Source organism: Aethalodelphis obliquidens, unplaced genomic scaffold, assembly GCF_003676395.1.
Source record: "Aethalodelphis obliquidens isolate GAN/ISIS:26980383/991018 unplaced genomic scaffold, ASM367639v1 scaffold31, whole genome shotgun sequence".
In the NCBI taxonomy this organism is placed as follows: Eukaryota; Metazoa; Chordata; class Mammalia; order Artiodactyla; family Delphinidae; genus Aethalodelphis; species Aethalodelphis obliquidens.
In genome coordinates this window covers 5,614,022-5,640,666 of record NW_020837975.1, presented here as the reverse complement: position 1 = coordinate 5,640,666, position 26,645 = coordinate 5,614,022, and the positions used below count along the sequence as shown (strand labels likewise).

The 26,645-nt window shown below is 40.4% G+C and overlaps 1 protein-coding gene and 1 non-coding gene across 3 annotated transcripts; both read left to right on the top strand.

The window, feature by feature from the left end:
* The first annotated feature begins 4,836 nt into the window (after positions 1-4,836).
* On the top strand, positions 4,837-21,877 carry LOC113630964 (HLA class II histocompatibility antigen, DO beta chain). 2 transcript variants are annotated; one of them, XM_027126909.1, is made up of 5 exons: positions 4,837-4,961; positions 17,121-17,390; positions 17,931-18,134; positions 18,572-18,682; positions 18,897-21,877. In XM_027126909.1, exons 1-5 carry the CDS (start codon positions 4,871-4,873, stop codon positions 18,938-18,940), a joined length of 720 nt encoding a protein of 239 aa, XP_026982710.1. In that variant the 5' UTR covers positions 4,837-4,870; the 3' UTR covers positions 18,941-21,877. The 2 variants fall into 2 exon arrangements, with proteins under 2 accessions (XP_026982710.1, XP_026982709.1); XM_027126908.1 differs by having other exon boundaries at positions 17,853-18,134.
* A 2,904-nt stretch (positions 21,878-24,781) lies between these two features.
* LOC113631219 (U6 spliceosomal RNA) lies at positions 24,782-24,889 on the top strand. The gene has a single exon (XR_003437227.1). It is a non-coding gene; the product is annotated as a U6 spliceosomal RNA (small nuclear RNA).
* Positions 24,890-26,645: the final 1,756 nt, after the last annotated feature.

Below are 26,645 nucleotides of genomic sequence, written 5' to 3'. Positions count from 1 at the left end.
AGTCTCCATCTATTTGTGTTTTTTACAGTTTTTTTTCCCTGTAATTGATTTCTAATCTCATAGTGTTGTGGTCGGAAAAGATGCTTGATACGATTTCAATTTTCTTAAATTTTTGAGGCTTGACTTGTGACCCAAGATGTCATCTATCCTGGAGAATGTTCCATGTGAACCTGAGAAGAAAGTGTATTCTGCTGCTTTAGGTGGAATGTCCTATAAGTATCAATCAAATTTATCTGGTCTATTGTGTCACTTAAAGCTTGTGTTTCCTTATTTATTTTCTGTCTGGATGATCTGTCCATTGGTGTAAGTGGGGTGTTAATATCCCCCACTATTACTGTGTGTTACTGTTGACTTCCTCTTTTATGGCTGTTAGCATTTGCCTTATGTATTGAGGTGCTCCTATGTTGGGAGGATATTTAAATCATATTTATTTTATTTAAATCATAAATATTTATAATTGTTATATCTTCTTCTTGGATTGATCCCTTGGTCATTATGTAATGTCCTTCATTATCTCTTTTTTTTCTTTTTTTTTTTTTTTGCGGTACGCGGGCCTCTCACTGTTGTGGCCTCTCCCATTGCAGAGCACAGGCTCTGGACACGCAGGCTCAGCTGCCATGGCCCACGGGCCCAGCCGCTACACGGCATGTGGGATCCTTCCGGACCGGGGCACAAACCTGTGTCCCCTGCATCGGCAGGCGGACTCCCAGCCACTGCGCCACCAGGGAAGCCCCATTATCTCTTGTAACAGTCTTTATTTTAAAGTCTATTTTATCTGATATGAGTATTGCTACTCCAGCTTTCTTTTGATTTCCATTTGCATGGAATATCCTTTTCCATCCCCTCACTTTCAGTCTGTATGTGTCCCTAGATCTGAAGTGGGTCTCTTGTAGACAGCACATATATGGATCTTGTTTTAGTATCCATTCAGCCAGTCTGAGTCTTGGTTGGGGCATTTAATCCATTTACATTCAAGGTAATTATCAATATGTATTTTCCTACTGCAATTTTCTTAATTGTCTTGGGTTTGTTTTTGTGGGTCTTTTTCTTCTCTCGTGTTTTCCGCCTCGAGAAGTTCCTTTAGCATTTGTTGTAAAGCTGGTTTGGTGGTGCTGAATTCTCTTAGCTTTTGCTTATCTGTAAAGCTTTTGATTTTTCCGTTGAACCTGAATGAGATCCTTGCTGGGTAGAGTGACCTTTGTTGTAGGTTTTCTCTTTCATCACTTTAAATATGTCCTGCCACTTCCTTCTGGCCTGCAGACTTCCTGATGAAAAATCAGCTGATAACCTTATGGGGATTCCCCTGTATGTTATTTTTTGTTTTCCCTTGCTGCTTTAAATTTTTTTTCTTTTTATTTAATTTTTGTTAGCTTGATTAATATGTGTCTTGGTGGGTTTCTCCTAGGGTTTCTCCTGTATGGGACTCTCTGCACTTCCTGGACTTGGGTGGTAGTTTCCTTTCCCATGTTAGGGAACTTTTTGACTATAATCTCTTCAAATATTTTCTCAGACCCTTTCTCTTTCCCTTCTTCTTCTGGGGCCCTTTTGATTCGAATGTTGATGTGTTTAGTGTTGCCCCAGAGGTCTCTGAGACTGTCCTCAATTCTTTTCATTCTTTTTTCTTTATTCTGCTCTTTGGCAGTTACTTCCACCATTCTATCTTCCAGCTCACTTACTCGTTCTTCTGCCTCAGTTATTCTGCTATTGATTCCTTCCAGTGTATCTTTCATCTCAGTTATTGTGTTGTTCATCTTTGTTTCTTTGTTCTTTAGTTCTTCTAGGTCCTTGTTAAACATTTCTTGTATTTTCTTGATCCGTACCTCCATTCTATTTCTGAGATTTTGGATCATCTTTACTATCACCAGTAAAGATGAATTCTTTTTCAGGTAGGTTGCCTATTTCCTCTTCATTTATTTGGTCTTATAGGTTTTTACCTCCCTCCTTCATCTGTAACGTATGTTTTTGTCATCTCACTTTTTTGATGGGTGGGGCTGTGTTCCTGTCTTACTGGTTGTTTGGCCTTTGGCTTCCAGATCTGGAGTTTGCAGGCCATTGGGTAGAGCCGGGTCTTGGTGCCGAGATGAGGAACTCCAGGAGACCTCACTCTGATTAATATTCCCTGGGGTCTGAGGCTGTCTGTTAGTCCAGCGATTTGGATTCGGTGCTGCCACCACAGGAGCTCAGGCCTGACCCCTGGCGTCCTGGGAACCAAGAATCCGTAAGCTGTGTGGCACAGCAAAAAAAAAAAAAAAAGCAGAATAACAAAGAATAAAAAATAAAATTAAATTAGAAGAGTAAAAAATACATTAGGAAAAAAAATAAATGAAACAACAACAAGGCAAAACAAAACCACAGCAGCAAAAAAAAAAAAGAAAGAGGGTCCAGAAAAGTCCTTGGCTGGGGGAGTGGGGAGGGGCTTAGGCAGGGGCGGGGCTTATGCTCAGGACCCATGCAAGTCTTGTGAGGGGTGGCAGGGGCAGGGCTTAGGCTCAGTGTGCCTGGAGGTGGTCTCGGAGGGTGGAGGTTCAGGCCTGGGACTCCAGCAGGCTCCTTGGGGCCCAACTACATGGGGGGAAATGCTGGATCCGTTCCTTTCCCATCCTCCAATCCCCCAAAAGTCTACCCCATCTCAGCTAATTCTCTTGCTGTAAGTGGGCCCCTCTGAACGTGGGAACCCCTTCCCTCCCCCATTCACCCCTCAGGGGTGCCGGTCCTGTCCCACCTCCACTTCTCCTCCCCTCCCTCCCTCCCGAGTCCTACCCAGTCGTGCGGGGGTTCCTCCTATCCCCTTAGGTGTCCAAGGTCCCCCACCAGTGCCTGGTAGGTGGCCTAGTTGTGAGGAGACGTGAACTCTGTGTCCTCCTACTCTGCCATCTTGACTCCCCCTGTCATCTTTCTTCTTCCCACACTTCATATGCTTGGAAGTTCTAATCCTTCAGGATTTACAGCTGGCTAGCAGTAAAAGTGGGAACATGAGACCTTGCTTGGGGTCTTATGCTTCACAGAAGCTTAGCATAAAACTCTCTATTAGAGTATCAGGGATTTGACCAGCTAATAAAGCCTTTGATTTACAATTTGCTATTACATTTATGGGTAGAACTGTGCTGAGGGCATCTCAGCATATTTGGTAAGGCATAATTCAAGTATTCCAGGCTCACCTGGTCAATTACCATAATAATCCCATATTACGCATCCATCAAAGCATGTGTTCCTTTAGGGAAATGAAGGAGAAAAAAATTCTATTGTATCTTCTCATTCTATGAAGTAGTGTGTGTGTGTGTGTGTGTGTGTGTGTGTGTGTGTATAAAATATATATACATATTTATTTTGGCTAATCAGTAATTTTTAAGGAATTCCAGATACGCTTTTTGTTTAACTGTTTATTTCCTCTCTTTTGTCCACATGTACATATGTGGAATTATAAAATTCTCTCCTGGCCACATGTATCAAATATCAACTTTATCAATTTCATCATGAACTCTTTCTTAGATGGTTAGAATTTTCTCTTCTTGTGTGCTCAAGCATTACAATGTTGATTTGATTCTTCCTGACATTACAGTGGATTGTTTCCCTGTCACTCCACCCAGGTTTTACATTTCTTGAGGACAAGAAACATGTCTGTTTCATCTTGCACTGTCCACAATATTGGGCCATAGAGCGTGATGCTAATTAAATGATAATGCACTTACAGACCACTTTGGCGAAAAAGGAGTCTTGCTCTCCTTAGTTATCAATTTTTTTTTTCCAGTTTCCTTTTAGCAGAAGATCTTGCCTTGTTCTAAACTGAGTTTATTGAAGCCACACAACTGGAACTTCCTCATTCCCCTCTATCACCCCAAACCTTCCTATTTCATTCATGTATCTGAAAAAGTCTTTCTCTTTTTATTGCCATGTGTGACAATTATTTGGATTCCAATCAACATTTGGAGAGTAATTTCTCTTTTCTTCTCCTTTTTATCTTCAATTTATCCTAAGTACAGTTGACTTTCACTTGACTCAGAAACTTAGGAAGATCTTTTCTAGCTTAAAAGCTATTTTTCCTTAGTGTTGCTTTTCTCTCAAGAGAGAGTCTCATCTTTTCCCTTGTTTTCACTTCCAAAATTCTTGAAGGACTGCTTACATCTGCTGCCTTCATTTTCTCATTTTAATTCACTCTTTACCTTTTTGAAATATTGCTTCTACCTTTAACACTCTGTTCCATTGAAGGTTTTTGGTGCCCCATTACTTATAAAACGCAATAATGCTTTCTTTTCTTTTATCCTTTTAGCCATTTCTTGCAGCATTTTATTCTTTTGAGAATCCTCTCTCCATGTTTTTTTTTTTTTTTCTTCCCCCTGTCTTGGTTTACAGGAAATCCTCTTCAGGTAATTCTCAGTTTCTTCAATTTCTTCTCCGATAATCCTTTCCCTAACTCTTCATAAGGTCCATGCTTCAAAATGCTGTCTACTATCTTCTTTATTTACATACTCTCTGTAGGCAATGTGAACGACCCCATCGGCATGGAGATCTATTAGTCACAGCAGGCCAGGGACAGTGCTATATGAGGATAGTAAGATCCATGATAAACAATCTGCCCAGTTCTTCTAAGACCTTTTTCTCCTAGCCGGTTTCCATGTACCTAAACTGCTGCCAGTGATTCTGCAGGTCAACAGTTCTTGAGTGGTAACTACTTTATGAAAGTATTCTACCCAGCACCTAATGACACAAAGCCCCTCTGTCTTGATTGGTTATCCATGTGAGGAGTTTCCAATCCTGGGGAGGCCAGAAAGGTATCTCTATTCTTCATGAATATTTTTGACTGAGTTGTGTGTGGGCAAGCCCCATTCTGAAGAGGTGGACGATTTTTCTGTCTCGCTTGTTTTCTTCCAGAATGGGTTCTAGCTGGGTTCCCTGGGTGGTGGCTTTGTTAGTGACGGTAGTCAGGCTGGATTCCTCCATGACTCAAGGCAGAGATGCTCCAGGTAAGGACACAGTGATTTCTTTCATGTGTACATGCAAAAACTGGCGTGGGGGAGGAAGGCCTTTCCCTACAGGTCCAGGCTCCAGTCCACACCGGAAGGGGCTTCTAGGTTCAAAGAGAGTCTTCTTCCCTTTGACAGGAAATTATTCCTTCCCTCTTTACCACATGCAATGGACTGGCAGGAAAAGGGTCTTCCTGTCCCACAGCCACGGATTCAAGGAGTCCGGAGGCAGGAAAAAGGGAAACATTGCTTGCTTAGGGTCCTTATGGTATTAATGTCAGTCTGGAGAGCTGTAATAAATGGAGGCAGTCTGAGAATAGCTGCTATCCTTCAGCCAGGAGTTTGATGATTGTGACTGTTTCCATATGTATCCAATTGAGGTATATGTGAATAAAAGAACTTGGAAACGAAGGTTGCTTCATTTGACATTTTTAAGCCCCTATAATATGGTCAGATTGTACGAAGCGATCTTGAGAAATGAGAGAAATTGAATGTATTAGAAATTGTATTAGGACATGGCTCAAACCCATGTCCCCTGCACTGGCAGGCAGATTCTTAACTACTGCGCCACCAGGGAAATCCCCCACCTTTTTTTTTTCAGATGTAGATGTACTTTTTATTAAATCAGAAAAAGATACAGTATACATGGTATCAGTCAATCATATGGCTACTTTGGATTACATTTTAATGCACTCATTGTCCTATGTACTCCTCTGCACAAGTATTAAAAAAAAACTCTGGTATTTGAATAATCTTCTGTAAATTTTTATTATTAACTGGGGTTATAGGGAGGGTATACATGTATTAGATGTATTAGAATGTATTAGAAATTGAATGCCTGTCCTCGTGTTACCAGGTACATGTATTTACTGCTGTTATATTTCTAGCTGAGGAGTTAAGCTATGCAAACATGAAGTGATATTACATTCTGAAAACATATTTATCAGAAGAAAACAGGATATAACATGCTAAAAAACAGAACTCCTTTGAACGTCAAAGTCTCATTAAACACAAAAGAGGAACAAACCTAGGGGTGTGGAGGGTGGGTGTGAGGAGATCATTATTCTTGGAGAACAGAAACCTCTCTGAGCTTATGATATCCATTGAACAACAACAACACATGCACAATCAGTAAGATCTAAACTCTGACACAGATCTGACTGAAAACTAACTTTTAAAATATTTTTATTTAGAATGTAAGACAAAATAGAGATTTGGAGGTTAGAGCATTGTTTGAAATTAGCTGAGTTCAACATGAGTCTGGCTGACCAAGGAAGGATGCTGCTGTCCTGACACTCAGTCCAATAGTTCCTCTGAACGTAGAAATGAAGGAAAATCTACTGCTCGAGATCAGTAACAATTATCCTTCAAGTCTCAACTGAAATGCCATTTCTTCAGGGAGATCTTTCCTGATCAACTTACATTATTAACCCATTTGAATGTCCTTTTATATTGTTCTCAAGTGCACAGAATGGAGTTAATCTTCCCCAGTGACTTCACAGCACCTTGTAATCACTGATCAGAACAAGGACGCTCTCCTCTCTTCCCTTGTCTCCATTCTCACTCCCTCCCTTCCATTCTAATGTGTCTGGTATGTCTTTAAGTATGAGGGTGGCTTTTAGGAAGATGTAGCATTGTTTTCCTGTGTGTATTTTAAAAAATATTTTTTTATTGGAGTGTAACTGCTTTACAATATTGTGATAGTTTCTACTGTACAATGAAATGAGTCAGCTATATGTATACATATATCCCCTTCCTCTTAGACCTCCCTCCCACCCCCGATCCCACCCATCTAGGTCATCACAGAGCACTGAGCTGATCTTCTTGTGTGTTATAGCATGTTCCCACTAGCTATCTATTTTACACATGGTTGTGTATATATGTTATTCCTAATCTCCCAATTCGTCCCACCCTCTCCTTGGCCTCCGTTTCCACATGTCTGTTCTCTACGTCTGCATCTCTACTCCTGCCCTGCAAATAGATTCATCTGTACCATTTTTCTAGATTCCATGTACATGTGTTAATATATGATATTTATTTTTCTCTTTCTGGCTTACTTCACTCTGTATGACAAACTCTAGGTCCATCTACATCTCTGCAGATGATCCAATTTCGTTCCTTTTCATGGCTGAGTAATATTCCATTGTATATACATACCACATTTTCTTTATCCATTCATCTGTCGACGGACACTTAGGTTGTTTCCATGTCCTGGCTATTGTAAATAGTGCTGCAATGAACATTGGGGTACATGTGTCCTTTTGAATTATGGTTTTCTCAGGGTATATGCCCAGTAGTGGGATTGCTGGGTCATATGGTAGTTCTAGTTTTAGTTTTTTTAAGGAACCTCCATCCTGTTCTCCATAGAGGCTGTATCAATTTACATTCCCACCAGCAGTGCAAGGAGGTTACTTTTCTCCACACCCTCTTCAGCATTTACTGTTTGTAGATTTTTTGATGATGGCCATTCTGACAGGTGTGAGGTGATACCTCATTGTAGTTTTGATTTGCATTTCTCCAATAATTAGTGATATTGATCAGCCTTTCATGTGCCTCTTGGCCATCTGTATGTCTACTTTGGTGAAATGTCTACTTTGGTGAAATGTCTACTTTGGTGAAATATCTATTTAGGTCTTCTGCCCATTTTTGATTGGGTTGTTTGTTTTTTTTGATATTGAGCTGCATGAGTGGTTTGTGTATTTTGGAGATTAATCCTTCGTCTGTTGCTTTGTTTGCAAATATTTTCTCCCATTCTGAAGATTGTCTTTTCATCTTGTTTATGGTTTCCTTTGCTCTGCAAAAGCTTTTAAGTTTTATCAGGTCCCATTTGTTTTTATTTTCCTTACTCTAGGAGGTGGAGTCAAAAAAGATCTTGCTGTGGTTTATGTCAAAGAGTGTTTTTCCTATGTTTTCCTCTAAGAGTTTTCTAGTGTCCAGTCTTACATTTAGGTCTTTAATCCATTTGGAGTGTATTTTTGGGTATGGTGTTAGGGAGTGTTCTAATTTCATTCTTTTACATGTAGCTGTCCTGTTTTCCCAGCACCACTTATTGAAGAGATTGTCTTTCCTCCACTGTAAGTTCTTACCTCCTTTGCCATAGTTTAGGTGACCATAGGTGCATGGGTTTATCTCTGGGCTTTCTATCCTGTTCCACTGATCTATATTTCTGTTTTTGTGCCAATACAATACTGTTTTAATTAATGTAGCTTTGTAGTATAGTTTGAAGTTGGAGAGCCTGATTCCTCCAGCTCCGCTTTTCTTTCTCAAGATTGCTTTGGCTATTCAGGGTCTTTTGTTTTCCATACAAATTGTAAAATCTTTTGTTCTAATTCTGTGAAAAATGCCATTGGTAATTTGATAGGGATTGCATTGAATCTGTAGTTCGCTTTGGATAGTATGGTCATTTTCACAATATTGATTCTTCCCATCCAAGAACATGGTATATCTCTCCATCTGTTTGTGTCATGTTTGATTTCTTTCATCAGTGTTTTATAGTATTCTGAGTACAGGTCTCTTGCCTCCTTAGATAGGTTTATCCCTATGTATTTTATTCTTTGTGTTGCGATGGTAAATGAGATTGTTTCCTTAATTTCTCTTTCTGATTTTTCATTGTTAATGAATAGGAATGCAAGAGATTTCTGTGCATTAATTTTGTATCCTGCAACTTTACCAAATTCATTGATTAGCCCTAGTAGTTTTCTGGTGGCAACTTTAGGATTTTCTATGTATAGTATCATGTCATCTGCAAACAGTGACAGTTTTACTTCTTTTCCATTTTGTATTCCTTTAATTTCTTTTTCTTCTCTGATTGCCATGGCTAGGTCTTCCAAAACTATGTTGAATAATAGTGGTGAGAGTGGACATCCTTGTCTGGTTTCTGATCTTAGTGGAAAGGCTTTTAGTTTTTCACCATTGAGAATGATGTTTGCCATGGGTTTGTCATATATGGCCTTTATTATTCAGTGAGCCAAAAAGTGCCTTTCGTTTTTTAAGTAAAAATAAAAGGCACATTTTTCATTTTCACCAAGAACTTTATTGAACAACTTATTCACCATTTTTTTTACACTACTTTCTGCCAGTTTTCAGGCAACTTCATAATTCCATCTTCCCAAAACTTTTCATATTTTTGAGCAAAGAGCTGTTTCGGGTGCCTTGTACGGTCTTCCAGGGAATTGAATTTTTTTCCATTAAGAGAATATTGTAAAAACCAAAATACATGGAAATCCGAAGGTGCAATATCTGGTCAATACAGCAGATGAATCAGAACTTCCCAGTGAAGCTGTAACAGTTTCTGCCTGGTCATCAAAGAAACATGAGGTCCTGCATTATCCTGATGGAAGATTATGCGTTTTCTGTTGATAATTCTGGAAGCTTTTCATCGAGTGCTTCTTTCAGTTGGTCTAATTGGGAGCAGTACTTGTTGGAATTAATCGTTTGGTTTTCTGCAAGGAGCTCATAATAGAGGACTCCCTTCCAATCCCACCATATACACAGCATCACCTTCTTTGGTTGAAGACCGGCCTTTGGTGTGGTTGTTGGATGTTCATTTCACTTGCCCCACGATCTCTTCTTTCCACATTATTGTATAGTAACCACTTTTCTTCACCAATCACAATTTGTTTTAAAAATGGAACTCTTTCATTATGTTTCAGTAGAGAATCACATGCGGAAATATGGCCAAGAACGTTTTTTCTGCTTAACTTACAGAGAACCCAAACATCAAAGCCATTAACATAACCAAGCTGGTGCAAATGCTTTTCAGTGCTTGATTTGGATATTTTGAGTATGTCGGCTGTCTCCTGCATGGTATAACGCTGACTGTTCTCAATTTCTGTTTTAATTTGATTGCTATCAACTTCAACTGGTCTACCCGACAGTGCAGCATTGTCCAGCGAGAAATCTCCAGTACAAAACTTCGTGAACCACTTTTGACACGTTTGATCAGTCACAGCACCTTCTCCATACATTGCACAAATCTTTTTGTGCGTTTCAGTTGCGTTTTTACCTTTCTTGAAATAGTAAAGCCTAATATGTTGAAAATGTTGCTTTTTTCTTCCATCTTCAATATTAAAATGGCTACACAAATATTCACCAATTTTGATAATTTTTAAAAAATGTATGCCGATATGACAGCTGTCGTATACAATCTAACAAAATTGTTTTGAATGAATTTAAAGACAACTAAGTTCTACTAGAGCCATATTACAGAAAAAAACACACAAACCTTTTGGCCCACCCAATATGTTGAGGTAGGTTCCCTCTATGCCCATTTTCTGGAGAGTTTTTTTTTTTTTTATTATCATAAATGTGTGTTGAATTTTGTCAAAAGATTTTTCTGCATCTATTGAGATGATCATATGGTTTATTTACTTATTTGTTTGTTTGTTTATTTTTGGCTGCATTGGGTTTTTGTTGCTGCGTGCAGGCTTTCTCTAGTTGTGGTGAGTGGGGGCTACTCTTCATTGCGGTGTGCAGGCTTCTCATTGTGGTGGCTTCTCTTGTTGCAGAGCACGGGCTCTAGGCACACAGGCTTCAGTAGTTGTGGCACGCAGGCTCTGTAGTTGTGGATCACGGGTTTAGTTACTCTGCGGCATGTGGGATCTTCCTGGACCAGGGCTCGAACCCATGTCTCCTGCATTGGCAGGTGGATTCTTAACCACTGAGCATCCAGGGAAGCCTGATAATATGGTTTTTATTCCTTAATTTGTTAATATGGTGTATCACGTTTATTGATTTGCATATATTGAAGAATCCTTGCATTCCTGGGACAAATCCCACTTGATCATGGTGTATGATCCTTTTAATGTGTTGTTGGATTCTGTTTGCTAGTATTTTGTTGACGATTTTTGTGACTATGTTCATCAGAGATATTGGTCTGTAAGTTTCTTTTTGTGTGTGTGATATCTTTCTCTGGTTTTGGTATCAGGGTGATGGTGGCCTCATAGAACGAATTTAGGAGTGTTCCTCCCTCTGAAATCTTTTGGAAGAGTTTGAGAAGTATAGGTGTCAGCTCTTCTCTAAATGTTTGATAGAATTCGCCTGTGACGCCAACTCGTCCTGGACTTTTGTTTGTTGGAAGACTTTTAATCACAGTTTTAATTTCATTACTTGTGATAGGTCTGTTTATACTTTCTAATTCTTCCTGGTTCAGTCTTAGAAAATTGTACCTTTCTAAGAATTTGTCCATTTCTTCCAGGTTGTCCATTTTATTGGCATATAGTTGTTTGTAGTAGTCTCTTATAATCCTTTGAATTTCTGTGGTGTCAGTTGTAATTCTCCTTTTTCATTTCTAATTTTATTGATTTGCATCCTCTCCTTTTTTTTTTCTTGATGAGTCTGGCTAAAGGTGTATCAATTTTGTTTATCTTCTCAAAGAACCAACTTTTAGTTTTATTGACATTGCTATTGTTTTCTTTGTTTCTATTTCATTTATTTCTGCTCTGATCTTTATGATTTCTTTCCTTCTACTGACTTGGGTTTTCTTTGTTCTTCTGTCTCTAGTTGCTTTAGGTGTAAGGTTAGATTTTTCATTTGAGGTTTTTCTTGTTTCTTGAGGTGAGATTGAATTGCTATAAACTTTTCTCTTAGGAAGTCTTTTGCTGTGTCCCATAGGTTTTGGGTCGTCGTGTTTTCGTTGTCATTTATTTCTATGTTTTTTTTTTTTTTTCGGTACGCGGGCCTCTCACTGTTGTGGCCTCTCCCACTGCGGAGCACAGGCTCGGGACACGCAGGCTCAGCGGCCATTGCTCACGGGCCCAGCCGCTCCACGGCATGTGGGATCTTCCCGGACCGGGGCACGAACCCGTGTCCCCTGCAACGGCAGGCGGACTCTCAACCACTGCGCCACCAGGGAAGCCCTTTCTATGTATGTGTTAATTTCCTCTGTGATTTCTGCAGTGATCTCTTGGTTATTTAGTAGTGCACTCTTTAGTCTCCATCTATTTGTGTTTTTTACAGTTTTTTTTCCCTGTAATTGATTTCTAATCTCATAGTGTTGTGGTCGGAAAAGATGCTTGATACGATTTCAATTTTCTTAAATTTTTGAGGCTTGACTTGTGACCCAAGATATGACCTACCCTGGAAAATGTTCCACGTGAACCTGAGAAGAAAGTGTATTCTGCCGCTTTAGGTGGAATGTCCTATAAGTATCAATCAAATCTATCTGGTCTATTATGTCATTTAAAACTTGTGTTTCCTTATTTATTTCCTGTCTGGATGATCTGTCCATTGGTGTAAGTGGGGTGTTAAAGTCCCCCACTATTACTGTGTTACTGTTGACTTCCTCTTTTATGGCTGTTAGCATTTGCCTTATGTATTGAGGTGCTCCTATGTTGGGAGGATATTTAAATCATATTTATTTTATTTAAATCATAAATATTTATAATTGTTATATCTTCTTCTTGGATTGATCCCTTGGTCATTATGTAGTGTCCTTCATTATCTCTTGTAACAGTCTTTATTTTAAAGTCTATTTTATCTGATATGAGTATTGCTACTCCAGCTTTCTTTTGATTTCCATTTGCATGGAATATCCTTTTCCATCCCCTCACTTTCAGTCTGTATGTGTCCCTAGATCTGAAGTGGGTCTCTTGTAGACAGCACATATATGGATCTTGTTTTAGTATCCATTCAGTCAGTCTGAGTCTTTTGGTTGGGGCGTTTAATCCATTTACATTCAAGGTAATTATCAATACGTATTTTCCTACTGCAGTTTTCTTAATTGTCTTGGGTTTGTTTTTGTGGGTCTTTTTCTTCTCTCGTGCTTCACACTTAGAGAAGTTCCTTTAACATTTGTTGTAAAGCTGGTTTGGTGGTGTTGAATCCTCTTAGCTTTTGCTTGTCTGAAAAGCTTTTGACTTCTCCATCGAATCTGAATGAGATCCTTGCTGGGTAGAGTGATCTTTGTTGTAGATTTTTCCCTTTCATCACTTTAAATATGTCCTGCCACTTCCTTCTGGCCTGCAGACTTTCTGATGAAAAATCAGCTGATAACCTTATGGGGATTCCGCTGTATGTTATTTTTTTGTTTTCCCTTGCTGCTTTAAAATTTTTTCTTTTTATTTAATTTTTGTTAGTTTGATTAATATGTGTGTTGGTGTGTTTCTCCTAGGGTTTATCCTGTATGGGACTCTCTGTGTTTTCTGAACTTGGGTGGCTATGTCCTTTCCCATGTTAGGGAAGTTTCTGATTATAATCTCTTCAAATATTTTCTCAGACCCTTTCTTTTTGTTTTCTTCTGAGACTTTTTTTTTTTTTTGCGGTACGTGGGCCTCTCACTGCTGCAGCCTCCCCCGCCGCGGAGCACAGGCCCCGGATGTGCAGGCCCAGTGGCCATGGCCCATGGGCCCAGCCGCTCCGCGGCACGCGGGATCCCCCCGGACTGGGGCACGAACCCACGTCCCCCACATCGGCAGGCGGACCCCCAACCACTACGCCACCAGGGAAGCCCCTTCTGAGACCTTTATAATTCGAATGTTGGTGTATTTCATGTTGTCCTAGAGGTCTCTGAGACTGTTTTCAATTCTCTTCATTCTTTTTCCTTTATTATGCTCCTTGGTAGTTATTTCCACCATTCTATCTTCAAGCTCACGTATTTGTTCCTCTGCCTCAGTTTTTGTGTTATTGATTCCTTCTATTGTATTTTTAATTTCAGTTACTGTGTTGTTCATCTTTGTTTATTCTTTAGTTCTTCTGGGTCTTTGTTAAACATTTCTTGTATTTTCTCGATCCATGCCTGAATTCTATTTCCAAGATTCTGAATCATCTTTACTATCATTACTCTGAATTCTTTTTCAGGTAGGTTGCCTATTTCCTCTTCATTTAGTTGGTCTTGTCGGTTTTTATCTTGCTCCTTCATCTGTAAGATATTTTTTTATTGTCTCATTTTTTTTTTTTTTTTGGATGGGTGGGACTGTGTTCCCGTCTTATTGGTGGTTTGGCCTGAGGCTTCCAGCCCTGGAGTTTGTAGGCTGTTGGGTCTTGAGCTGGGTCTTGGTGCTGAGATGAGGACCTCTGGGAGACCTCACTCTGATTAATATTCCCTGGGGTCTGAGGCTGTCTGTTCATCCAGCGATTTGGACTCAGTGCTTCCACCATAGGAGCTGACCCCTGACCCCTGGCCTGGGAACCAAGATCCTGCAAGCTGCACAGGGTGGCAAAAAAATAAAAAAGGGCAGAAAGTAACAAAGAGTAAACAATAATAAAAGATTAGAAAACTAACAGATATGTTAGAAAAAATAAAATATAAATGAAACAACAACCAGAAGGTAAAACAGAATCACAGTAGCAAAAATATAGGGAAAAAAAGGCCGGAAAAGGCCTTGGCTATGTGGGGTGGGGCTTAGGCAATGGCATCATTTAGGTGGGGGCGGGGCCTTATGCTTAAGCCCTTGGGGTGGGGGGTGGGAATTAGGCTCAGTGCCGTTGGAGGGGCCCTGATGTGCCTCTGGCCTCAGAGTAGGGATGATCAGGCCTGAGACCTTAGCAGGCTCCCCGTTCACCTTTACTCTTCTTCCCCTACCCCCTCTCTCCCACACCCTTAGGACCCACATGGCAGGAGGGGTCCCCGGATGGTGGAGGACTCAGGGCCCGAGTGGGCAGGAGAAATGCTATCCATGTTCCCCCGAGTCCTCTGAAACTCCAAGGGTCCCTCCAGGCACAGAAACCCCTCCCCTCCCCCAGCCACCCCTCAGGGGCACTGGTTCCCTCCAACCTCCACTTCTCTTTCCCCCTCGCTCTCCCCCATGTCCTCCCCAGTCACTTGGGGGTTCCTTCTATCCCCTTGGGTGTCAAGGTCCCCCACCAGCCTCTGGTAGGTGCCCTAGTTGTGGGGAGACACGATCTCCACAACCTCCTAGTCCGCCATCTTGACTCTGCTCCCTCCTGTATTTTTAAATTTTAATAAATGTCATTGTGTGATGAATCACATTCTGTTTCTTTTCTTACCTAACACAATGCTTTTGAGCTCTACCTCGGTGTTGGTGTTCGTGAATCCAAACCTGTCTTTATTGATAGGGAAGCAGATCAGGGAGGGGAAGTGTCTGTTTCTATGTAAAATGAACTAGAACTTAAGTGAATTGAGACCAATCCAGGTCCATTTACCAGTTTGTCTCTTAAAATTGTCCAGATCTTCAAATCTAAGACAACTATCACCACCTTAGTTTGTTTGGGTTTCTATGACAAATGCCACAGATTGCGTTGCTTATAAACAACAGAAATTTATTTCTCAAAGTTCTGGAGGCTGGGAAGTCCGAGATCAAGGCTGCAGCATGGTTGTGTTCTGGGAAAGGCTTTCTTTCTGGTTCAGAGCGGACACCTTCTCTCTGTGCCATCACATGGTGGAAGGGGCTAGGGAGCTCTCTGGAACCTCTTTTCTAGGGACACTAATCCCTTTCATCAGGAATCCATGCTCCTGACCTAAGTACCTCCCCCAACACTGCCGACTAATACCATTACCCTTGGGGGTTGGGGTTTCAACATGTGAATGGAGGGAACACAAACATCCAGACCACAATACACAATCATACTTTTTCTTACCTATGAAGACTGATTAAATAGCTTTGGGAAATTAAATTGTTTTGGAGAACATGCCAATTAGAAAAGAGTTACATTGTATGAAAGTCAGTATAGATTTCAAACTAATCACTATCAATACTAATAAGGTACTTTGAAAGTGGAAAATCATAATGGAGAATGGACTTGCATTTTTACTTATTTATTTAAAATTTATTTTTAAAAATATTTATTTATTTTGGTCTGTGTTGGGTCTTTGTTGCTGCACACGGGCTTTTTCTAGTTGCAGCGCGCGGACTTCTCATTGTGGTGGCTTCTCCTGCTGCGGAGCACAGGCTCTAGGCGTGCGGGCTTCAGTAGTTGTAGCACACGGGCTCAGTAGTTATGGCTCTTGGGATCTAGAGTGCAGGCTCAGTAGTTGTGGCGCACAGGCTTAGTTGCTCCGTGGCATGTGGGATCTTCCTGGAACAGGGCTCAAACCCATGTCCCCTGCATTGGCAGAGAGATTCTTAACCACTATGTCACCAGGGAAGTCTCTAAAATTTATTTTGTATTGAAGTATGGTTGAATCACAATGTTGTGTTCATTACTGCTGTACAGCAAAGTGACTCAGTTATACATCCTTTTTCATATTCTTTTCCATTATGGTTTATCACAGGATATTGAAGGATTTGGATTTTTTAATTCATTCTTCAGTGGAAGTGTTTAATATAAAAGTTTCCAGAAAAGGTTTAAGTTAACCCTATATTCACCATATTATTACAACCACTAGAACTGTGCATACAGGGCCAATGATGATGATGATGATGATAAAAGGCATCTTCAAGTCATGAGTTAATACTATTTTACCCAACATAGATAGAGGTAATGAGGTCATTACCTTACTAGAGCCAACAGAGGGGATGAGGTCTCTCAGTAATCGTGCAAAGGAAAATGTCCAGAAGAAAATTCATTAAAAAAAAATTTTTTTTTGGCTGTGCCACCTGGAATCTTAGTTCCCCAATCAGGGATTGAACCTGTGCCTCCTGCAGTGGAAGCACAGAGTCTTAACCACTGGACCACCAGGGAAGTCCACAGAAGAAAATTCTTGAGAAAACCCATAGTGAGTGGAAAGCAGAAGGGTAGTTTATTTCACACCTACTATGAACCTACTCTGCATTTCTTTACCCCACCTCCATCCTCCTTTCACTTTACTCCAGAAGGAATATGTAGAATTAACCTACTAACGGCAAGAATACTATTGAACTATTCCATACAGGGCTGGGAATTCTTGGGCTTCTGAAAGCTTGGCTTGGAGAAACTTAGCACAGTGTCTGGCAAAATGCAAACAGTCTATAAATATTGGTCAAAGGAATGAATATTTGTTGAATGAAAGTTTATGTCTCTGGACACATTCTGACTTGCTTCTTTGGGTTACAGGTCTCCTGTTTGGCTGGCCTGGTAGGCTGGACCTTAGGCTTCTTTCAAAGAAGAATGGATGTCTCTTTGCTAAGAGGAACCAGGGTGGGGCCCAGGGGAGCAGAGGCTACTTTGGCCGATTTACTGAGGTCAAAGGCCTCTTCTCCAATCAATGTGGTCTGGCATAATAAACCAGGTATGGGTTTCCTAATTGGGGCTGGTTCATAGTCTTTTTTTTTGGTTTTCTAGAAGATTTTGTGATTCAGGCAAAGGCTGACTGTTACTTCACTAATGGGACAGAAAATGTGCAGTTTGTGGTCAGATTCATCTTTAACCTGGAGGAGTATGCACGTTTTGACAGCAACTTGGGGATGTTTGTGGCCTTGACGGAGCTGGGCCAGCCTGACGCTGAGCTGTGGAACAATCGGCCCGATATACTGGCAAGGAGTAGAGCCTCTGTGGATGCGCTCTGCAGACACAACTACAAGCTGGGTGCACCCTTCACTGTGGGGAGAAAAGGTGAGGTGTAAGGTGGGGACTGCAGGGATTCAGGAATCTCCCCCGTGTGAGCCTGGCTGTGGCTCTTCTTCCTTGTACTGGGCAGTTTCCTGCTTCAGGATAGATGGGTCAGGAGCAGGGGAGTCTGTATACATTCTGTCCTCAATTGTGACTCACTCACTATCCTCAGGGGTCAGTTCATGGTGGTCTTGGGTCCCAGACCCCCAGTTCTCAGGGACTTTAAGGGCTAGTGTCTTCCCAAATACAAGGGGCAATTGTGGGCATGTGATAAAGCCTAAATCCTCCTTGCGACACTAACATATCCAGTGTTTGAGTCTTTGGGGGTGAGATTTTCCCACATTTCCAGTTTCTACTTGGGTGATTTGGGAAAGAAATACGGGGCTGAGATAACCTTTAATGAAACTCCTGTGTTGGCTTTGTGGATTTCCTTCACCATGTCTCATGTCTTCTCTCCCCTGCTAGTGCAACCAGAGGTGACAGTGTATCCAGAGAGGATCCCAGCCTTGCAGCACCACAATCTGCTGCTTTGCTCTGTGACAGGTTTCTATCCAGGGGACATCAAGATCACGTGGTTCCGGAATGGGCAGGAACAGAGAGAGGGGGTCATGTCCACTGGCCTCATTAGGAATGGAGACTGGACCTTTCAGACAATGGTGATGCTGGCAATGACTCCTGAACTTGGAGAGGTCTACACCTGCCTTGTTGATCATCCCAGCCTGCTGAGCCCTGTTTCTGTGGAGTGGAGTGAGAATCAGCTTATACTTTCTGGACAAAACTCGGCTCAATCTGACTCAAGACCTGTGTTACCTCTGTGTTCATCTTGGCTTCAACACTAGTTCTTCTTCCCTCTGATCTGAGGGAGTCATAGAAATTGGGGTCTTTGGGTTGGGGTGGGAAAAAACATGGCTATCCTTGGATCTTCCAAGAAATATGGAGGTGTAATCACCTTGTCACTTACTTCCAACTTTGGGAACTACTGTCCTCTAATGCTTTGGCCTTGGCATTTAGGGGGGCATTATAAGAATCATTAACAGAAACTCCATGAGTACAAACCTTGGCTTCCAAGATGTAGTCCTTCCCTAGATAGCATTGGATTGGTGTCCAGCACAGGTTCTGGGATTTCACGAAGGTACACCAAATACTGGGAGCTTTTGGCTCACTTTAATACATGTTTTCCATAGGAGCTCAGTCTGAATATCCTTGGAGAAAGATGCTGAGTGGAATTGCAGCCTTCCTGGTTGGGCTAGTCTTCCTTCTGGTGGGGATCGTCATCCACACCAGGGCTCGGAAAGGTAATGAGCTCTGAGGAGTACCCCTGCCACCTGCCCCCTGGCTTTCCCCGCTTCCCACTCTTCCTAACGTCTAAGATGCAAGGCAGGGAGGGCTGATCATACCTCTCAGGGATCACTGGGATAAGATGTAAGTGACTCTGGCTGGGTGCGCTGTCTGCTGAGTCCCTGTGCTGGAGGGTGGGGGACTCACGGGACTTTATCACTGTCCCTGCAGGTCCCAAGAGCAGTTCTTCGTCCACAGCCACATTAAGGTCCTAATAGAAGCTTCTCCCCCTGGAGCCTGAAGAGGGATTGAGTGGCCCTGGATTAAGTGAAGGACATTCATGAGGTCAATGTTCTGGATGACTCGTTTCCATGAGAGCTTGGCGGAGTCCTGAACTGACTCTAGAGTCTTGTGTTCTGAGATCACGCATCTCTCATCTTTGTGCCCTTCTTCCTCCTCCTTGTCTATAATAGTCCCCATTTCCAAGGACCAGAAATTCCCCTAAGACCTAGCTCCTTCCAATCCCAAACTTTTTACTTTTCTGTGGTCCAGCCCTAACCCTCTAAGTCGTGATCTCCATCTTTCTCTCTTCCAAAGGCAGCCCCACAGTCTTCAGAAGACAAACGTTCAGATAGTCACTGCTCCCTTTTCATTGTTTTTTAAAAGACTTTTTCCTTTAAAATAAAACTGAGATAGAGATTACCACATAAAATGTATAATTCAATACATGACTTAAGGCAAAACCCCTGTAATCAATGCTCAGTTCAAGAAATAGAACTTTTCCTGCTGCTGCATAAGTCTCCCTGCTGCAGGCCAATCAAAGCCCACTCCCTCCTCTCAAAAGTAGTCATATCCTTGCAAACTATTTGGGCCTTGAATTTCCTTTGAGGGATGATTTTATTACACTTAACAATTTTTAAAAAATCATCTGTAGGACTATACAGATTGTCTAGTTTCGGGGTCAGCTTTGGTAAATTTTGTGGGGTAGATTGATTAGGGTACAAAGTATTTGTCATTCATCTCATGGAGATGTAGCTGGCCTTGGACTTAGACCATTCTGAGAGTACGTCTAAAGAAGGCTTACAGCTTTTACTTTCCTATTGGAAGTCCTGAGCCATCAGGAAAGAAGTTTGCCTTCATTGCTGATGGGACCACATAGGCCACGTTAGAGGCACTGGAATTGCTGAGGGAGAGAGTATCTCTGTGTCCCAGTTGAGCCTCCAGAGGACCCCAGCCCCAGCTACCATCTGCCTGCAACCATATGAGAGACCCTCTGTGAATACCACCTTCTAAGCTCAGTCAACTCCCAGAACTGTGAAAAATCATTAAATGGCTGTAGTTTTAAGCCACTAAGTTTGGGTGTAATTTGTTATACAGAAATAGATCATGAAATATTGTTTTTCAAAGAATTTTATCAAAACGACAAATCTACCGGCACAAAATTCTTTATATCCTGTTAGTATCTTTTAATGTTTGTAGAATCTGTAGCAATTGCATCTTTTTGTTACAGACGTTAATAATTTGTAATTTGGATTTTTCTTCCTTATCAGTCTTGTAGGTGGTTTATCAAAAAAAAAAAAAAAAGAAGAAAAAAAGAAAACTCTAGCTTTGTGATTTTCTTTATTATACATCTATTGTCCATTCTATTTCCTCTCTTATCTTCATTATTTCCTTTCTTCTACTTTTTTTTGGCATGTGTTTCTCCAGTTTACACAGCACCATTTGTTGAAGACCCTATCCTTTCCCCATTGGATATTCTTGGCTCCCTTGTCAAATATTAGTTGAATATATATGGAAGGGTTTAATTCTGGGCTCTCTTTTCTGTTCCACTGGTCTATGTGTCCATTTTAATGTCAGTACTATACTGTTTTTATTACTATAGTTTAAAACCAGGAAGTACGATACCTCTGGCTTTGTTCTTCCTTCTCAGGGTTGCTTTGGGTATTCTGGGTCTTTTGTAGTTTATGATTTTTTTGCTAGACAGGTTGCTAGTCCTACATCATTCACTTAAAACTTGGTATATTAGTCCTTTGCACGGCTATACCACAATTCATCCATTCTCTCTCTTAAAATTAAGACTGTTTCTTTTCTCTTCAGTTACTTTTTTAATATGTCATCTTGGCACATGTATGAGAATTTATTTAGAATGTTTTTATCTAGGATGGAAGTCTGGGATTATCCAACTACCCAAAGGGATATACACCAATATTTAACATATCTTATAATTTTTTGATGTACAGAATTTTCATAATCAAGACAAAGTTGTCAGTTTTTCTTTTTGAATTTGGAAATAATTTTGTTATTCCTAACCTGGTGCAACAAACATTCAATTACAAGTCTCTTTAAGCTCATGTAGGATTGTTTCTTTTAGATAGATATTGTCGTAGTCCATTCAGGATACTACAACCAAATACCATAAACTGAGTAGCTTATAAACAGCAGAAATTTATATTTCACAGTTCTGGAGGTGGGAAGTCTGAGATCAGGATACCAGCAAGGTCGAGTTCTGGTGAAAACCCTCTTCTAGGTTTGCAGACTGTCAGTATCTCACTGTGGGCTCACATGGTGGAAGGGAAGACCCTGGTCTTTTTGGCCCTTTATAAGGGCACTAATCCCATTCATAAGGGATCCACCTTCAGGACTTAATCACCCCCCAAAGCTCTACATCTTAATACCATCACATTAGGGACTAGGTTTCAGCAGATACATTTTGTAGAGGCACAGAACATTGCAGATATATGGATGTGGATTTTATTGTTGTGTCAATCATGTAACATTTGCACTTTAATATTTTAATAGATACCACCAAGCTCCCACTCATTCATGATGCTACTAATAATATACGAGAGAATCTATTCCCACAGACTCTTGTAAATCCTTTATTTAAAAAACCCAGACTATTATATTTGCCAGTTTGGGGGAGAAATATTTCATCACATTGCTATTTGAATTTGTTTCTGATTATTGGTGTGTTTGAGTAAATATTTTATGTTTATTGGCTTTTGGTGTATTTGATTCTGTAAATAGTCTGTATCTTTGCCCACTTTTCTGTTGTTTATTTTTGTTCATTTATTTGTTGATTTGTTGGCAATTTTACATAATAAGAAAGTTAGCCCATTGTCAGCCTTGTGTGTTGCAAAGTTTTCTGAGCTTTACATATTTCTTTAAAATTTATTTAATCCATGCAAATAAATTAAAAATTTTTATTCAAATACATATTTTTCTTTATGTCTTCTACACTTTCTGTCTTGCTTAGGAAGACTCTTTCTTTTAAGAAAGATTATTTTAACAGGCTTCTTGAGGTATAATTTACTTACCACAAATTCACTCTTTGTATATGTAAAATTTAATGCTTTCAGTGAATTATAGTTTTTTTCTTTTATTTTTTATTGAGGTAACATTAGTTTATAACACTATATAAGTTTTATGTTACAACCTTATATTTCTATTTTTGTACACACTAGAGCATGCTCACTGCCAGATTTAGTTTCCATTCATCTTCATAGAGTTTATCCCCTTTACCCATTTCACCCTCCTCCCACTTCTGGGTATTTATCCAAAGACTATGAAAACTCTAACTCGAAAAGATATATGCGTCCCCATGTTTATCACAGCATTATTTGCAATAGCCAAGATATGGAAACAACCTAAGTGCCCACCAACAGAAGAACGGATAAAAGAAAGATGTGGTATATATATATATACACATACATATATACATATGTATACACACACACACACACATACAATGGAATACTATCAGCATAAAAAAAGATGAAGTCTTGCCATTCGCAACCACATGGATGGACCTTGAGTGTATGACCCTAAGTAAAATAAATCAGATAGAGAAATCTGTATGATTTTACTGATACGTGGACTGCAAAAACAAGTAAATAAAAACAAAATAAACAAGACATATCAAACAAAAATAAATGCTTAGGTACAGAGAACAGAGTAGCGGTTACAGTGGTGTCTTTTGATTCGTTAATTCAATCTATTTACATTTAGGGTGAATATTGATAGATGAGGACATGGTACTGCCGTTCTATCTTTTGTTTTCTGGTTGTTTTATGTCTCTATTGCTTCTTTTTTCCTTGTGTTTCTGTCTGCCATTTTAGTTTGGTGGTGTTAAAGGATGTTTTTCTCAGTTTCCTCTTTTTTAATGTTTCATGTCTCTGCTCTAGGTTTATGTTTTGTTGTTACCATGAGATTTGTATAAAACATCTCATATATAAAATAGTCTTTTTTTCTGCTGATAGCATCTTATCTTCATTTACCTATATGACTTCTGTATTTTTCCTCTTCCCTTTTTATGTTTTTGTTGTCTCAAATTATCCCTTATGTTGTGTTTGTTCTCAAATTGAAGTAGCTATAGTTATTTTTATGCCTCGCCCCCCTTTTACCTTTATGCTACAATAAATGTTTGAAAACCTATTCTGATACAGAGCTGCAATTTTCTGATTCTGTCTGCGTATCACCTTACTCAAAGTTGTGTGTACTTTTTACCTTTTTGAAAGCAGCTCTTTTGCCCCTTTCCTATTTGCCCATTTCTATTCCTCTCTAACCTTAAAAGAACCTAATTATAGGAATGAGATCACTAGGCAATTGAAACTAACTCCCGACTTATGCTCTCCTGAATGCACACCATGCCTTGTCTAACCTGTTGATTCTTTTCCTAGATAAAAAGCAGTTAAAAAATGACTAGCTCTCTACCCCCAGCAGCTCAACCCCCCCCCCCCCCCCAAGCAATCCTTCAGGAGATCACGCAGGCAAGATAACATCTGAAGAGAGTCGGCCAGTCTGCACTCAATGGAGAATGATGCAGAACCCAGCCTCCTGCCTTGGTGATTCACTGAGATTCTTTCCTTCCATTTTTCCCTTTAAAAACTGTCATGGCTGAGCAGAATCTTTGGAGTTGGTTTGGGAAACAAGTCCACCTTCTCCCCAGATTTCTGGCTTTTCTGATTAAAGCACGTTTCCTTCCTACTGACACTTGCCTCTCAAATTATTGGCTTATGAATGGCGAACAACTGAACCTGGGTTCAGTTACATTTTTATTTCTGGTAGAAGAGCTCCTTCTTACATCTTTTGTAAGGAAGGTATATGTTGATGAGCTCTCTCAGCTTTCGTTTGTCTGAGAAAGTCTTTATTTCTCCTTCATCTCTGAATGACAACCTTGTTGGATAGAGTATTCTTGGCTAACAGTTATCTTTCAGTATTTTGAGAATGTCATTCCACTCCCTCTTGACCTGTAGAATTTCTGCTAAGAACTCTGCTGATAAACTAATGGGGGTTCCATTGCAGGTTACTATCCTTTTTTCCCTGGATGCCTTTAAAAAATTCTCTGTCATTGACTTTTTTTTTTTTTTTTCTTTTTTTGGCTGTGCTGTGCAACATGTGGAATCTTAGTTCCCTGACCAGGGATTGAACCCGAGCCCCCTGCAGTGGAAGCACGAAGTCCTAACCACTGGACCACCAGGGAAGTCCCTGTCATTGACTTTTGACAATTTTAATATAATGTGTCTTGGAGATGGTCTTTTTGCATTGAGTTAATGAGGGGCTCTATTTGCTTCATTGACTTGTAGATTCAGTTCCTTCCCCTGGTTGGTAAGTTCTCAGCCATTCTTTCTTTTTTATTATATTTTAAAAGAAATTATTTATTTTATTTATTCTTTTTTTTTTGGCTGCGTTGGGTCTTCGTTGCTGCGTGCGGGCTTTCTCTAGTTGAGGCGAGTGGGGGCTACTCTTCCTTGTGGTGAGCGGGCTTCTCATTGCGGTGGCTTCTCCTGTTGTGGAGCATGGGCTGTAGGCACAGGGGCTTCAGTAGTAACTCGTGGGCTCTAGAGCGCAGGCTCAGTAGTTGTGGCTCACGGGCTTAGTTACTCCGCGGCATGTGGGATCTTCCCGGACCAGGGCTCGAACCTGTGTCCCCTGCATTGGCAGGTGGATTCTTAACCACTGCGCCCCCAGGGAAGCCCCTCAGCCATTATTTCTTTAAATAAACTTCTCTCATCCCTTCTTGCTCTCTTCTTCTGAGATACCTATCACCCTAATGTTGCCCTTCCTGAAAGAGTCAAATGGCTCTCACAGAATTTCCGCATTCTAAAAAGATTTCCGTGCTTGCTTTGACAGTACATATACTAAAATTGGAACCATAAAGAGAGAGATTAGCATGGCCCCTGCGCAAGGATGACACGCAAATTCGTGAAGCATTCCATATTTTTATAGATAGCTAGTGGGAAGCAGCCACATAGCAACAGGGAGATCAGCTTGATGCTTTGTGACCACCTAGAGGGGTGGAATAGGGAGGGTGGGAGGGAGACGCAAGAGGGAGGAGATATGGGGACATATGTATATGTATAGCTGATTCACTTTGTTATAAAGCAGAAACTAATACACCATTGTAAAGCAATTATACTCCAATCAAGATGTTAAAAAAATAAATAAAAAGATCTTTCTCTTTCCTCTTCTACTAGTATCATTTCTACATTTCTATCTTTGAGCTCACAAATTCTCTCTTCCATACGGTCTGCTCTATTTCCAGTGCTTTCTCAAGAATTCTTCATCTCGTTTATTAGTTCTTTAGCTCCAGAATTTCTATTTGGTTCTTTTTTTTTTTTTTTTTAGGGTTTCAATCTCTTTGGGAAAGTATTCCTTCTGTTCTGCCTTTGTGAGTTTCGTTGCTCGTTGAGTTTCTTCCTGACAGTTGTTTTGAATTCTCTGTCAGTTAGAGCACCATATCCCATGACCTTATGATTGTTTTCTGGAGAATTATTTACTTTTGTGGTACACTATTGCTGTGGTTCTTCATGGTGCTTGATAAGTTGTCCTCTGCCAGCACATTTGAAGTAGCGAGCACGCTTCTATTCTGATGAATCGTGGGTTTAGAAGTTAGAGGCTTTTCTTTTGTTTTCCAGTAGGTGGCACTAGAGCACACGGTTTTGGTTTCTCTTACCTGAGCTGCCTCTGGTTATATTTGAGTTCTTCTGTCAGAGGTGTTGCAAGGTGCTCTCACTGTCACTTCTTGTGCCTCTGGAGTCATTGGTGCTTTGCTGCTGCCCGTGTTGCTGGTGTTGCCACCTGAGGCTCTGAGATGGGGGCTCTTCTGCTGTGTCTGGGGTCCCCTGAGTTGCCATTGGCTGTTGTTTCAACCTCCAAGTACTTTCTCTTTCCCAGAGGTCAGGGAGTGGGTCTGATCACAGGAACCAGCCCCCACCCCTAAGTGGAGTCCAACTGTCAACTCATTAATATAACGAGACACCTTTGTGGCTCTCATCACTTTGGAAATTCCAAGCGTTTTAGGAGAACTGTGCCAGGAATGGGGAAAAAGACCAAATATAGATTTCATTTTATGAAACCCAATATCACACTCTGGGAAAAATTAAGTTGCCTCTTGTGTAATTAAAAATTTGTTAAGATGATAAGTCTCATGGAAAGGATTCTTATGACAATAAAGGTGGGGAACACAGGGAAATTTTTGGAGGTGATGGATATATTTAGCTATTGGACAGCTACATTGATCAGCTCTGGAGGTGCCCTACCTGGGGCCCATCTGCTATGTAAAATAAGTAAAAAACAAATCAAAGCCAAATTGATTGGGTTTTCTCTACTACTAGCAGCAGAAAGTGTCTTCATTGAAATAGTCATGCCATACATTTTAATTCAACCTTATAATTTCACACCAGGTTTCAAATAAAATGAGAGGAATCATTTCTTCATCTCAGATAACAAAGCAAGAGTAAAGCTGCAACCTTGGGATCAAATAAAACTTACCTCAACTGTATGTCTGTTGCAGACATGACTATCTTCTTATTAAATTCCTATAGCATGATGACTTATTTAGTGTAAATAATATACAATGCAACTAAGATGTTCAAAAAATAGACTGAATTTGCTTAAAAATAGAATAATAGTCTCTGACACTGGAGGAATTGTGCTCAAATGATTATTACTTTGAAGTAAACTTCTAAATCAATCACT